Source organism: Aythya marila (genome assembly GCF_965140915.1).
Source record: "Aythya marila genome assembly, chromosome: 10".
Classification (NCBI taxonomy): Eukaryota; Metazoa; Chordata; class Aves; order Anseriformes; family Anatidae; genus Aythya; species Aythya marila.
Window position 1 is genome coordinate 19917928 of NC_139051.1, and position 13963 is coordinate 19931890.

The following is a 13963-nucleotide window of genomic DNA, read 5'->3' on the forward strand; positions in this document are numbered from 1 at the left end:
CCTCTTGCCTGGATTAAGTCCAGAACAGTTGCAATAGAAGTAGTTTCCTGTTTCCCCAGTCATCTTGCAAGTCAGGCCTTTGGACAGGCAGTAAGACAGAACCTCCAGAACACACGTTTTAAAGGATAGACCCATCTATAAACACTCTCTACAACATAGTGGAGAAAAGCCGCTGTAGTTTTTCTTTCATCAGCAGTCAGAAAAACCCAAGGAAGGAATTTCCACTATGTCTCTGTGGTATAAAGCAGTAGATCATATTCCACCTTCAGCCCAACACTTTCTGCCTCTGGACTACAGAAGCATTCTTCAGAGCAGAGGAGGCACAGAATTTCCTTGGACCAATGTCAACATGAAACTTCTACCATGAGATCTGGTCTAAGCATGGCTGTAGGGGCTGGAGAAAGCCACAGTGCTCATCTTTCTCACTGGCTTACGATAGCCACAATGTTCTTGATTTCTCTCACAGAATATTTCCAGACTCATTTGCTATTTATCTACAAATCATCACAGGAAGCTTCTGCGCATCCTCCTGTTTCCACTTACCTCAACAACAGTGGTGAAACAGCAGCGATTTGAATTTCTGCTGCTTTCTGGTGCACTGTACTACAGCAAAGCCAAGTCTCTCAGGAAAGTCGTGTTGACTTGAATTTTTCTGTGGGCCAGGAGAATCCTGGTATCTCTGTTCACACACCGTGCCTTTGTCATTTGATATAGGTGATTAAAAAGTGATTCAAAGCAAAATGCAATACAAAAATGGCATCCTAAGAGGAAGGATCCAAAAAACACACGTGGTCAATTGGCCCACATGTTTTCATTTTCACACTAAAACTTTCATGCTATTTCTCTCCTGTCTCCTTCCCTCTTCACCACACCACAATTTACAGTCAACAGAAGAAAAAGCTCAGATCAAAAAGGGAAGACAAGAAGGAAGAACACACTGAGAAGACACAAAGCATTATGCAACCACTGGCTGCCAAAGTCACCTGCAGAGAAGCCCCCATAACAGCAAGGCTTATTATTTAATCACATCAGGTTTTGATTTATTTTAAAAATAGAATTCTTCTTTTTTGTTTGTTTTTTGTTTGTTTGTTTGTTTGTTTGTTGTTGAGTTCAGTTTCAAAGTTTAGAATCAAACACAATCACCACCACTTTATTTTCAAGCAACTAAATACATCTTCCCCATTTCAGAAGAATGCTTTAAAAAACAACACCAGAAGCTTATAAAAATGAGAATCTTCACAAGAAACCTGACATCAGCTATTTTCCCTCCTCACATGCTGCTCAGCTCTCAAAGGGTGCCAGGGGAAAGGACTTAACAGTTTCCACCTTATGCAAGCATGTTTGTGCACAAGGCTGAGTGGGTGAGGTGGGAGGACAAAGCACATGAAAGAACACTAAAACCAGCTCATCCAAAGGTTCTGGTAAAGGAAAATGCAGCTCCAAGCAAATATGGCTGAGTAGCTGAAATATGAGGGTATCTAGAAGGAAAATCACATTCAACAGCAGTGACTCAGCGAGCTGGATCGAAATCTGCCGATCAGCACGCTTTGGGCAGTGCTTGGAATCCGTTACCGACATAATGCTGCTACCTCCTGGGTGGGGAGCTTCTCTTTTAAGTTAGGAAATAAAGATTAGAGCGGTGTGTGCTTGCAGCAACTGGTTGCTTGCCTAGGCAAGAGTACATGGATTGATTCCAGCTCCATTATCCCTCAGCCAGGACACACAAAATTAAAGGTGAACTAGCCTAGCTTGTTTGATCACCTGTGACAGTCCCATGTGCCCCCCCACCACCTATCCCCAATCTACTTCTGTTGCACCCCAAAATGAGGTACTATTGAACCTCACTTCTCCACAGAAGTAACCTACACTTTCCAGAAAGAGTCAACATAAAGCTTTTCATCTCCTCGTGAATTCCACTACCAAACATTATCCACATATTTGTTATAATCCCCTAAAGTAAATTCAGATACTTGTGATTTTCAGTTTTGGTCATGTGAAATGCACCGAGATTAAGACCTGGGCTCTTAGATAACCTTCTCTTCTGGCAGAGACAGCTTGTTGATTGTCTCAGGGCCCAGAGAGTCGAGTACTTAATGCTTCAAAGGAAGGTGCAAGAAACCTCATGAGTAATAACTGGGGATTGTTTACCACATCCATCTGTGGTTTGCAGTCTTTGTAGTCTTTTTACTCAAGTCTACGTTTAAGCAAGGGTTTGAGCTCTTAAAACAATCTGAGCTACAGATTTCATAAGTAATCGTATTGTTTGGTCAACTTCTCAGTCATTATTTCTCATCAGAAACAGGCACTTTCAATACTAAAGAAAAAAAAAAAGTGGAAGGTATGTTGAGATAGTAAGTTAAGCAACCTATGAAAATGTAAAAACCATCACTGTCATGAGAAAAAACACAAGGCACTGTTACTGTTACTCCTTCTGTGCAGTTCTGTGTTTTGTTGTGCTCCCACATCCTTATAAAAATTGTAGTGGAAAAAGCAACTGGCAATGTATAAAAAGGAGAAGCTATGCCCCAAATATTTTGCAGCAATAATATCTCTATGGAGAGCATGGAGAGCAGAGCAGAAAAAGTACATTCTAAACTTCTTTGTGCTTGGCCTAAACAGACCCATCTGCATTTTAAGCCAGTAGTTCTCTGATTGAGGGCACCAGTGTGCAGCACCCGCGGTACTGCTCTGGCCTGGACACGCAGTCACATTTCTGTCTAGTGACCTAGAACGCAATATGGTACTTTCTGCAGAACTAGGAGGTATTTGAACAAAGAAGAGGGAATTTGTACTGATTCAGAACCACTGTGGCCATGACAGGCTGGTTCAGTGGATGTAATCGGAAAGTTGGATTTACTACTACACTGCTGAATTACAGCTTCAGCTGGATTTAACACGAGAGACAACCAAATTTATCAGCATTAACAGATATTGAGCAGCTCAATAATATTTCTCAGTGTGGTTACACAGCACAAAAAAACATAACCACAATACCTGTTGTGATGTGCATTGTTCACTTTTGCTTACCTCTTTCAGTTCCTGTGCAACAGAATTAAGGCGTTCGTTTTCAGACTGGGTGTTGGCAAGGACATTTCTGAGCTGCTTCAGTTCTGTCTGCAGCTCCATAACCTTCTTCATGTAGTACTCTTCCTTGGTAGCTGACTCCTGAATCAAGGTCTCTTCTCTGCTCTCTCCATCTGCTGCTACCTTCTTGTGGTTGGTATGGGCCTGCCCAAAAGCCTAGGATAGCCAGAAAGACCTTCTGTTAGTAAACCCAACATTTTCCATAAATAGCTTCCATTTTAAATAGTTACAACTATTTACCATGTTTTTCTGATACAAAACAAAGCAACTTTTTTCTACACCTTCCCCTCCTGGGATTAGACCCTTAAATGTTATCAAGTCGCTAATGCAGGGTTCTTGAAAGTAATGTGCAGCATACACCCAAACGGTGTTTTGAGATGCGTAGGTTACTTTGGTAGAACTTCATATAAACCCTGAAAGGGTTTATAGAACCTTTTAAAAAGGGAACACCAAGTCTTCTTGAGTTAAAGCAAGACTCTGGCTTGCAACAAGACAATCATGAGATGACCAGAAGCTTCTGTGTGCATGCACTTTGCATACCTGGGTCAGACCCACTTCTACAATGACTGCATCACTGAAAACAGATTTAGTACCAGCAACCTGTTCTTTTCTACTCTTCCTGATCCAGCTACACCAGAGACACTTATCACCATGCTCAGCTGCTCATTGCTGGAGATTACTGCCCCCTCAAACCTGCTAACCCACTTCAACTGGAAGCGAGACAGGCTCACAGAGCTGCTCTGCCACCAGGTTAAGCTAACCTGGGTCATCCTGGCTGAAGTAGGTCAGCATGTGCTCACCCGACAGCTCCGCTGGCTGCTCTCACTGACTTTATCCCTAGCAGTGCACCAACAAAGGGAGTTAGAGGCAGGTCAGACGTCTAACCTCTTCAGCAAAACATGCATGTTTAGACCTGACTTTCTTTTTTTTTTTTCTTTTTTTTTTTTTTTTAAACCTTTTTTTTTAAACCTTTTTTTTTTAAAAACTTTTTTTTTTTTTTTTTAAAAAAAAAAAAAGGAACACCTCCTCCTACTTGTTTCTTTGTGTTTTCATTTTATCTGAAACTCTACCAGGCTCTAACATCAGTGCTCAACACACAAGCAGCTAGACTGGCACTAAGAAATGTTCTAAAGCAAGCAGTGTAACATTTAAGTAGGTATCTACTTGTTACAATTTGCCAGGCATACAGACCAAAGTCAGTGAGATCAATGAACGCTGTCTTCACATTGCTACACCTGCATGTTCCACACAGTCCAACCCGAGATGTATAGAGCCTTCAAGTGCCACAGCATCTTTTGGGATGTTAGTGTCCATACAGCAGGTTCCCACAGTCGCCAGTAACACGAGACATTCAGCCAGGTCAAGGACAGATCAGCATCTTGTAAAACTCCTGGTTCAGTCATGCATTACATATTCAACTAGTCATCTTCTACTAGCTTTTCACCTGGTATATACTGCCAATGCACACACACACACAAATCTGTTTTGAACAGAAGGAGATTTCAGTATTTTTTACTTCCGTATATCAGCCCAGATATATTCATGGTACAGTAATCACCAAATATACCATGGCTGAAACAGGTGATCAAAGATGCCAGCTCTGCCTACAGAGGAAGGCACCCACCTACTGCTCCTATCAGACTGAATTTTATTTCAGATGAGCAAATCAGAGGAGCGGGAGACAAATATCCATTGAAGACATTCTAGCCAGATTCACCGAGATGACCCAAGGGAAATTAAAAAGCGTCACATTTCAGACAGAAAGTAAAGCACCATCTGTGCGAGTCCTTGTCAAATGAGTTTCAGCAAAGCAGCTTAAAAGCCTAATACCGAGATCTCCATAAATGTTAAAGGGATAGCAAAAAACATACACACTCCTTCTGAAATACACTATCATTTTTCCCCGAAGAATTAACATCTACCCCTTACAGACATACATTTATTTCAAATATTACAGCACAGAGAAAGCAACTCTGAGCACCCATTTGCCCAGTGAGGTGGCATCACACTGTTGGCAGTGGGATGCCTGTGCAGGACATGCTGAAGGTTTGGGATACTCAAAGCCACCTCTTGACCAGCCAGACAGCAGAGTCTGAGCATGATTCAAGCAAGTAACTTAGCAATTTCTCTAAAGGAGAAAAAAATATTGAGGATAATGACTGATTTCCTCTTAGAACTTCGAATGCAGATGCTAAGCCTTGGGTTTCTCTAACCGGAGAATTTCATCATTTTCCAGAAGCTGCCATTGCCAGTGACTATGTGAACACACAAACTGGCATAGCAGATGAGAGAGACTTCTTTTTTAATCCAATATCCTGTCCCCTATAAAGGCTAATGGCAGATGCTTTAGAGAAAGGTGCAAGAAACCCCATAATCTCTCAGAGGTGTGGATTGCCTTAAGCCTTCAAGCAGAAGGCTTCATGTAAATTTGGCAGAGCTATTATTTAGCTATGTTTGTAAAATATCCCTTTATTTTTCACGGTTTTATGCAATTTTAGCCTCTAAACATCCTACAGCAGTTTGCTCCATATATTAAGTCATACTCTTACATGACAGTTTTTTTTTTTTTTTGTAATTTTACAAGCTTGTCATGCTTTAATAAAAGATGCAGAGACTTGCGGGTATGTTACTCTGTTCTCCTCTCGGTCATTCGTTGTTTACAGATGCTTCCTTCTATTCCCCAGTGAAGGTGAGGTGAAGTTCAGCAAGCTATCACCGCTTTTACATTTGAAAGATTTTCCATGCTGCAATACAGCTAGACTCCCATTTTAGAAATGTCCTTTTGTTATGCCTTGTCCTGAATGACAAGGCTATCAGGACCAAAAGGGGAGCTACAGACATCAGCTCCCTTGGACTAGCAGAAATCAGACCTATCCATGATAACTTTTGTGGGCCCTGGTTATTTTTGCACAGCAAGGTGGTAATTTATCCTCATCCAGGAAGTTTGTGACGTTTCAGCAGGAAGCTACCCTTAGCTGGACAGCAGTACTGCCGGGGGTCGGGAGGCCGGCATTAACACCGAGACTGCCCGAGATACAGGGCACCTTCATTAACAGACACAGTCACCAGAGCCTGGAGCAGCTGTCTGGGTGGGTTTATAAAGGAACAGTTAAAAACTACCTCCCTTTTAACTGATCCATGCTCTCTCTTGTACATACCTCTAACCAGTCCCCATGCATTCCCGTTACCAGCTATTTTCATAATTGTAACAGCCTGCGTGGAACAGGAAATTTGACTTGAACAAAATTGTCCAAAATTACAGGGCAATGCAGTTACCTCCTATGGAGTAAAACAGTCTGGGTCTGTTTTAAATCAAGCTATTAAAAAGGCAGACTAACTTTTTACTGACATGCATGAAGCCTATAAACCTTCACACACACAGAAGCCCAGTATCTGCCCAGCCACTTTTGCTTTGTTTTAACATTATAGAAAACACAGAAATAGAGTTCAAGAGTTCATGAACCAAAATACTATTTTGCTATTTACTCAGCTAAATGTGCTCAAACAAACAATTTATGCTGGCAAAGGCACAAGTAGCTTCCATCTATTTCTTCAGAGAAAGCTGCACAAGAGATGGAAAAAGCCCTCCTTGGGTTTTAACACAACCTGAAACTGCCCAAAAACCTGCCATTCCCCATCCCAAAAACTACCCGAAACTGCCATTTGCAACTGCCCAAAGCTGCCATTGCCCACCCGTCAGACACATACACATGGTCTGCAGCCCACCTTCCCCAGGCACCCTGGGGAACATGGCACCCGTCTGCATCCAGTGCTTGGCTCAGGCTGAACAGGAGCAGGAATGGGAAGAAGAAGAAATAGCCTCAAAGCTGCTTAAAGCAGTTGCACTGCCAAGGGAAGTTTAAAAAAGAAAAAAAAAAGCAACCCACAACCCTGGAGATGTTACAGAGCAGCAAAGAGCAGAAGTAACATCTCCCTCTGTCAAAATGACGGGGAGCTTCCTGAGCATAAGTAAACACTCAAGGAAACAGAAAACAAAAATATCTTACAAAACTCCTTCACTGAAATAAATTGCACACTAATTCATGTCTCATTGCTGGTATACTGAAACACTGTTAGGGTTAAAAAACAAATACGAGGAGGCAGAGGAAGACAGTTGCTTATAAAGAACACATGATTTGAAGGATTAAGAGAGAAGAAAATCTTGCTGGGATTCAGGGCTCCACAACCCAAGCTGCTGCCCGGACAGTATGTGTCATCCTACTCACATGCAGTTTGGCCTCCTGAGACAAAAAAGTGCTTCTTTGGCTTGTTACCGATGTGAAGAACTTGAACAAAATTAAATACACATTGAACGAAAATGTTTTGCTAGTATAATTCTTTAGCCTTATATACAAGTTAAAATGACTTTAAAAGAAAAAACACTATTTCTTTGGTCAGATTATCTCACATTCTTTGATTGCTAGACAGAACCAGTTCACTAACAAAAGGGAAAATGGCCATACTGCATGGCAAACACCAAAAACAAAGGTCCGATCTTCAAAGAGCTGCAAGTACTTGCCTAACCAGTCTCCAGGTAGCCTAGAGCCAAGTGCTGTGCTTTGGCTATCATTTGCAGACAGCAGTAATGAGCTCACTAATGCCTCCTCACACACAGGAGGGCTAATGACCTTTCGGTCCTTTGTGTAACTGTGTGCTACTCATTCGCACTCTGGAGGAGGCATACAGCTTTCTCCTTGAATATGTGGTTCTTGGTCTACAAAAGACTCTTAACCACATAGCATAAGCAACTCCACATATAGATTGCTTTGAACACTTGTGAATGAACACTAGCCAAGGATATTTCCATCCTCTAAGTGGCTTTAACGCTGTGCTCAAGCCACAAAACCTGACTGAGAGAGCTCCCAGGAGGGAGCTTGGGACAAGCCATGCATTGCCCCAACATCACCTGCGCAGGCTGAGGCTGGAGCTGGGGAGACAAGCTCTCCATTTTAGTACACCCTCCTTCTGTCTGGCATTCAGGAAGGTTATCACACTTCTCCTCCACGGCATCGCAAGGGTGTTGACCTTTCATCCATTAAACCCAAGCTTTGAGTTTTTCTTCAGAATTTTCCTCTTCATCCACAGGAGGAGATGGACAGACGCCTTGGTGACCAGGACAGTAACGTGTCTTCCAGTTAATGATGCTTATGCTACCAAATTTTCACACCACATAAGGATTGTTTCCTTAGATGAAAACAGTTAAAAGGGCAAAGAAAGAGGATGAGAAAGCAAAATTTAAATTAACCATCTTTTTTTTTTTTTTTTTTTTTTTTTGATTTTCTTTTCCCAAAGGACAGCTCCTCCTTGTCAGCAGTCCTTGGAGCACGCTGACTTATAAGTTGGTAAATAAGGCTGGTGGGCAGATGGTCCCAACAGTGGTGGGGTTATTTATTTTGCATTATAATACCTGCTAGCTTTTTAGGTGCCCCACATGCAATCACACACACAGTACTCTACAGAGCACAGATGCATATTATATTTTAATCACATTTACTGGTAACATCTAGTTTCCCTTCTTTACTCTTTCAGGTAAACTATAAGGCTGCAACATGCAAAAAAGGCTTGCAGAGGGACAAAATACATGTTTTTGATAATCAACTTTCCCCTTAAATATTTTTGGAAGGAAAAAAAAAGACCCCAAATCACCTTACTACTGAAGTAAACACATATTAAATCTATAAAACTTTCTGGAACTGGCCCAGGCACCTCACCCCCCCCTTTGATGGGCAGGGTATTGCCTCCTTCATTCCCAGTTTTTCAAGGAAGAAAAAAAAAGACACCACCACCACCTTTATGGACATAGATTACACAATGCACACCATCTAGCACCTACATGCTCCAGCTCGTTCAGAGATGACAAAACTCTTTGAAAATGCTAGTACTGCAGTTTTCAAAATTACATATTTTAGAGGCCAAGACTTAATTTCCCCCACTACTGAGCACATAAATCTAGTTGCCCAACATTTCTTTGTTCCCCAAACTCCTCTGCACGAACCTTCTTGGTACTGTTGGTTATTTTACTGTCTTGAGCAGTCACATCACTTTTACTTGCAAAAATACGAAGCTAGGAAAGCAGGCACAGTTACAGGCTCTCTGCTTATCGCAGATTTCCAGCCAACATTAATGTTTGGTATATAAGCTCTGGATAAGATCAACAGCATAAAAATGCTAACTCTCTTGCAGACATTTCCTGCTTTTGGTACTGAATTTTAAGGGTATTTCCCAGCTTATTCCATAAAGTGGGTATGATACCAAAAGAGCAAAAAGAAAAAAAAAAAAGACAGTCAAAGATCAATTCTTCAAGTCCTGTCAGTTATTTGTAACTGAAAGTGGATCTAGGAAAATGGAATTCAGACACCTATCACTGCAAAGGAAAATAAATGCTAGCTGCAGGTGAAAGTTTAACCACAAATCCTCCAGCTGAAGGAGAGTCAAGATGCTAGTAATGTACTTGCAGTAGAGTAAGTAACACTTTATATGCAGCTTGGAATGAAAGTTATGTGCATTTCTGAAGTAACTACAAATTTACTTTTTTCAAGTGCCTAACAGAAAGAAGAAAAAGCAGAATATTTCAATAAAATCGTTAAAGTAAACTATAGCATACTGTCACGAGACAAAATCTGATCACTGAGATGAAAATACCAATGAAACATTAGACACTTTGGTATATAAAACACAGTAACAACTTACAGGTGCATAAGAAAAGGTCAATACATTTTGGACAAGTTACTGAAGTTCAGGCACTGTGGCTTAAGAATGTCTCTAATCACTAGGGATTGCCACCTCGGGCTGGTAGCTTCATTCTGCATCTTCCTAATGCCTTTTTTTTTCCTGGATCTTGTTGATTGGCAGAACCATGCTGGACTAAACAGATGACAGCTCTGATTCATTATGGCAACCTCTTGTTACACAGAAGGAACAGCTGATCTTTCACAGGTCTGAGCTCCACAACCTACCACAGCACAGCTAAACCTACGCTGTGCTTGTAAGCAGCCAGTTAACAGGGCACAGTCTCACTTTGCCCATTCCCTTTTGCCCTCCAGCACTCAACAGGAAGCTTATCTTCCTTCCTCTGATGGACCAGCTGCTCTTAAAATCTCATGCCAAAGCGCATGTAAAAACAAAAAATAGGCACAACAGAGAGATGAGAGGAGAAATGCTTTAACTGAGCCACCCAGCCCGCCAGAGCAGGCCCGTGATGACAGCTGCTGCATCATCTCGCGCTCTGTTCCCACCTCACTCCAGCTTTGTGATTTGGGCAGTTTCACCTGCACAGGACAGCTCTGCCTGCTGAAGTGCAGACCGCAGCTTTTCTGACAAGCTATGTGTAAACCCATCTGCGATCTGAGACTAAATATGGCTCTCAAATTTGTTCTGAAGAGCATTCCTCATCAAGAAAGCTGGCCAGGTCACATACAAGCTAGAATTTCATTTGCAAGCAGTTTTCAAATGGCACTAAGTAATACTGGTATTCTCTTCCCCCCAAGTGAAAATCCCACATTTGCAAATTTTGCTCCTAGCAACTTCACTTCATTTTAATTATCAATATTAAACTAATCAGGATATGTTAATATGCATCAGAAGAATAATTAGCACTAAAAGCCACTCACATTTTTGTTCGTGTTTCTGCATTGTCAGCCTCTGAATTTAATTACAAAATTTTAGCACCAGTTCAGCTCATATTTTTTTCTGCTAATCAGAACCAAAATAAAAGAAGTTTTTCATGGCTTCAACAAGCATTGCACATTTTTCATAATAACAAATTCATTATGACCATAATGATCTGAAGCAGCAACAGCAAAGTGTAAAGACAGTATTCTGAAGAAATTTAAGCCTCTTTGCAGTGAGCCAGGAGTTGAATAAAAGGAGGTACTACATCCCTCTGGTGCAATGCATTCATATATTTTCATTTTAAATTTTCATATGAAGCCGTCCCATATGCATTCTTCAGCTAGCAGACCAGCACTGGACTAACAGCTGCTCAGCAATGTCCTTAAACACATGCACTAGACTTGTCCCAGGAGCCTAACACAGGGACACAAGCCTTGTGGCGTGCTCCATAAACACAGCCACGCTGCCAGCGCGGCCTAGCCCTGTGCTCCCACTGCCTCAGCCCCTCGCCCAGCCCAACGCTGCCTTTCATTCTGAGCAAGGGGCTGATGCGGCCGCACCAGGGCCTGCAGCAACCTTCAATGTTCATAGCAGGGCAGAAGAGAAGCCGGCCATGCAGCTTCCCTGCCCCAAACCACCAGCCACAGCGGATCCTTAGAGCCATGACAGTGCCACAGAGGGGCAGGCCGCTGGGTGCCTGCCGCCTTCCCTTCCCTTTGCCATCACCAGATGTACTCCAGATTTAACAAGGGTTCACTTCAGCAGGAAGAAATAAATACAAACGCCTTATAAGATCACAGTGTTCTCCCTCACAGATTAGAGGGACGTTCCACAGATGATTTAGAAGTTTGTTGTGTGGTTGTTGTTTTTTTTTGTTTGTTTGTTTGTTTGTTTTTTCCCCAAATGGTAGAAACACACTGGAGCCTATATTTAGAATGCACTGCGTTGGTGCACTGCTGCTGGGATGAAAGGGTTTGCTGATAAAACTCTAATTTAGCCTGTCAGCTTAGCTAGCTGGACACAAGCTGTACAAACTCACGCGGTTCCAAGGGCTAAACGCAAGCTGTGCCCAAATCAATAGCCAAGCAGCAACTCCCTCCGCCTGTGGTTACAAGAGTGAGTGGCCACAAACTGGTGGGGCTGGACGCCGCTGGGAAGGGGCTGCAGCCACCTTCCCAGCAAACACGACTGATATGACCCACCAAAATAAAGAGGAGGGTGAGGGGGGATAAAACAAGCTCAGTGAAGGCAGTGGAAATTGCTCAGAGCGATTTAGGGCATACACCACTTATAATCATTAGCATTTGACTTGTTTTGTTTAGATATAAACACTCCATTTCCATTACTTTTGTGGTTTGGCATAGGCTCCTCTTAGAGATGCGAATGAAGGGGTCTGGACATGCTAAAGGAATTACTCACCTGAGTTTGGCTTCAGGTGTGGAAATTGCTGAAGCAGCTTAGAATCAGTTTGCTTCTAAAGTGAATTCATGTGAAAAGGTGTTAACCTGACACCCCTTGAGTCATGAGATTTAGAAATGCACAAGATCCAGCATGAGGAGCACCACGAGCGTGTTTCTCAGACACCCTCTCTTTGCCCTCCCAGATCACAGCTCAGGTGTGGCAGGGCTGCTCGCTCCCCTGCCCACTCCCTGTGGCAAGGCTTGTAGCCTCACCAGCAAGTCAATCTGGGAATTATTCTTAGCCATGTCAATCCCTACTGTTTGGTTCCTCACTCAGCAACAAAGCTTGGGCCAGAACTCATAAGCAAGCAAAGTACTGAACCAGGTCCACCTTAATGAGCATAGGCAAAAATCAAACATCATAAGCCAAACAAGTGCAGGCAGAAGCAGTGAAGACAGAATGTGCATGCAACATTTGATCTCAGCCACAGTTCAAGCTAACAGATACCCAGAGGGAAAAAAAAAAAAAAAAAAAAAAAAGAAAAACCAAAAAAAAAACACAATAGGAAATTATAGAAAAAAAAAAAAAGATGATTGCAGGAGAAAAAAGCACAACCTGGTCAGGTAGTTTTGTAATGCAAAACGGGTAGAGGCTAGATACTTTAGGACAAGAAAATTATGATTTTGAGATTTACTCCTAAAGAAGCTACACATTTCTTTAGTCACTTGTTGTGCTTTTTCAGCACTGATTCCACACTAGTCTTAGACATTCAAACTACTTTCTTCTTAGTTTTTAAGTTTTCATGATATGGATGCCTGCCTATGCCAAAACCATCTCAAGACCAGGTATCAAATAGAAATTATTTCTGGACACTCTTGACAGAAAGAGAAATCCTTTGGGCTGTCCCATGTCACTATCGCACAGAGGAGTGAAAATTTCAGGTGGTTCCTCGCCTCTTCATGGTTTACACATAAAATATAGCAAGGAGGGGAAAAGGTGGTTCTCTGTCATTTGTAGCATCTATTTAACATGTCATCCCACAAAATGGCCTCAATTGTATTATAGGAAGTCTTTTTGCTTAAGCACAGACAATTATTTTCAACTACTACTAGATTTACCAAGTGTCCTGATGAAACAGTACCTTTAGACCAATAGACTATGCAAGCTGAGAATTTTTAAAACCTTTCCCTACCATTTCCTATGAGAGCGAACAATAAGAGGACTTAAGACAAATCAAGCAAGACCACCACTGCGAGCACTGCTGCAGTCAGGAGGCTTAATCGCAAACTCAATCCTGCAGCCTGCACATGACCTGCCTTGCACCACAAACAGATTTTCCTGCAAATGGGTCAGGCTGTCATGCATAATTCATAGGAGCTTCCCCATGATGCGTTAAGATTAAATCAGACACTGTTAGCCAATAGCTCTCTGCTATTAAAAAGCATTAAAAAAAAATCTGTCACCAATCGGTCGCACTGTATCCTGTCTGACACATGTACCATACACATGCTGCAATGGATTGTATTATGCATAATGTTAACCTAAGAGTGGCAAGTAATGGGACACATTTTCAGAAAAAGCTTTTGGATTTCATACAAGGTAAGAGATTTCAGGAGTGTTAAGTGTCTCTGGCACAGCACAGGAAAAAAATAACCACAGCTCAGGTTAACAAATCCATGTCTCAGACTTCAGTTGCTCAGTTCTATTTCCTGAGAGAAGAACTACATGGTCAACATTTGTGTTAAGACTACAAAAGGATCTCCATTTAATATATCCACATACTACTGGGTAATTTGCACATACATCTCAGATCGCTGTTGCTCTCTGAAGTTGATGGAACAAGTGAAGTGACAGGCAATTTACATCA

At 42.0% G+C, this 13963-nt stretch overlaps 1 protein-coding gene across 3 annotated transcripts in view; it reads right to left on the minus strand.

Moving 5' to 3' along the window:
• BICD2 (BICD cargo adaptor 2) overlaps positions 1 to 13963 on the minus strand; it is an 87608-nt gene that overhangs the window by 38701 nt on the left and 34944 nt on the right. For all 3 annotated transcript variants that reach the window (XM_082768034.1, XM_082768033.1, XM_082768032.1), the window contains exon 2: positions 3028 to 3240. In XM_082768034.1, coding sequence (XP_082624160.1) covers positions 3028 to 3240 — 213 coding nt within the window. The remainder of the gene's footprint in view (positions 1 to 3027; positions 3241 to 13963) is intronic.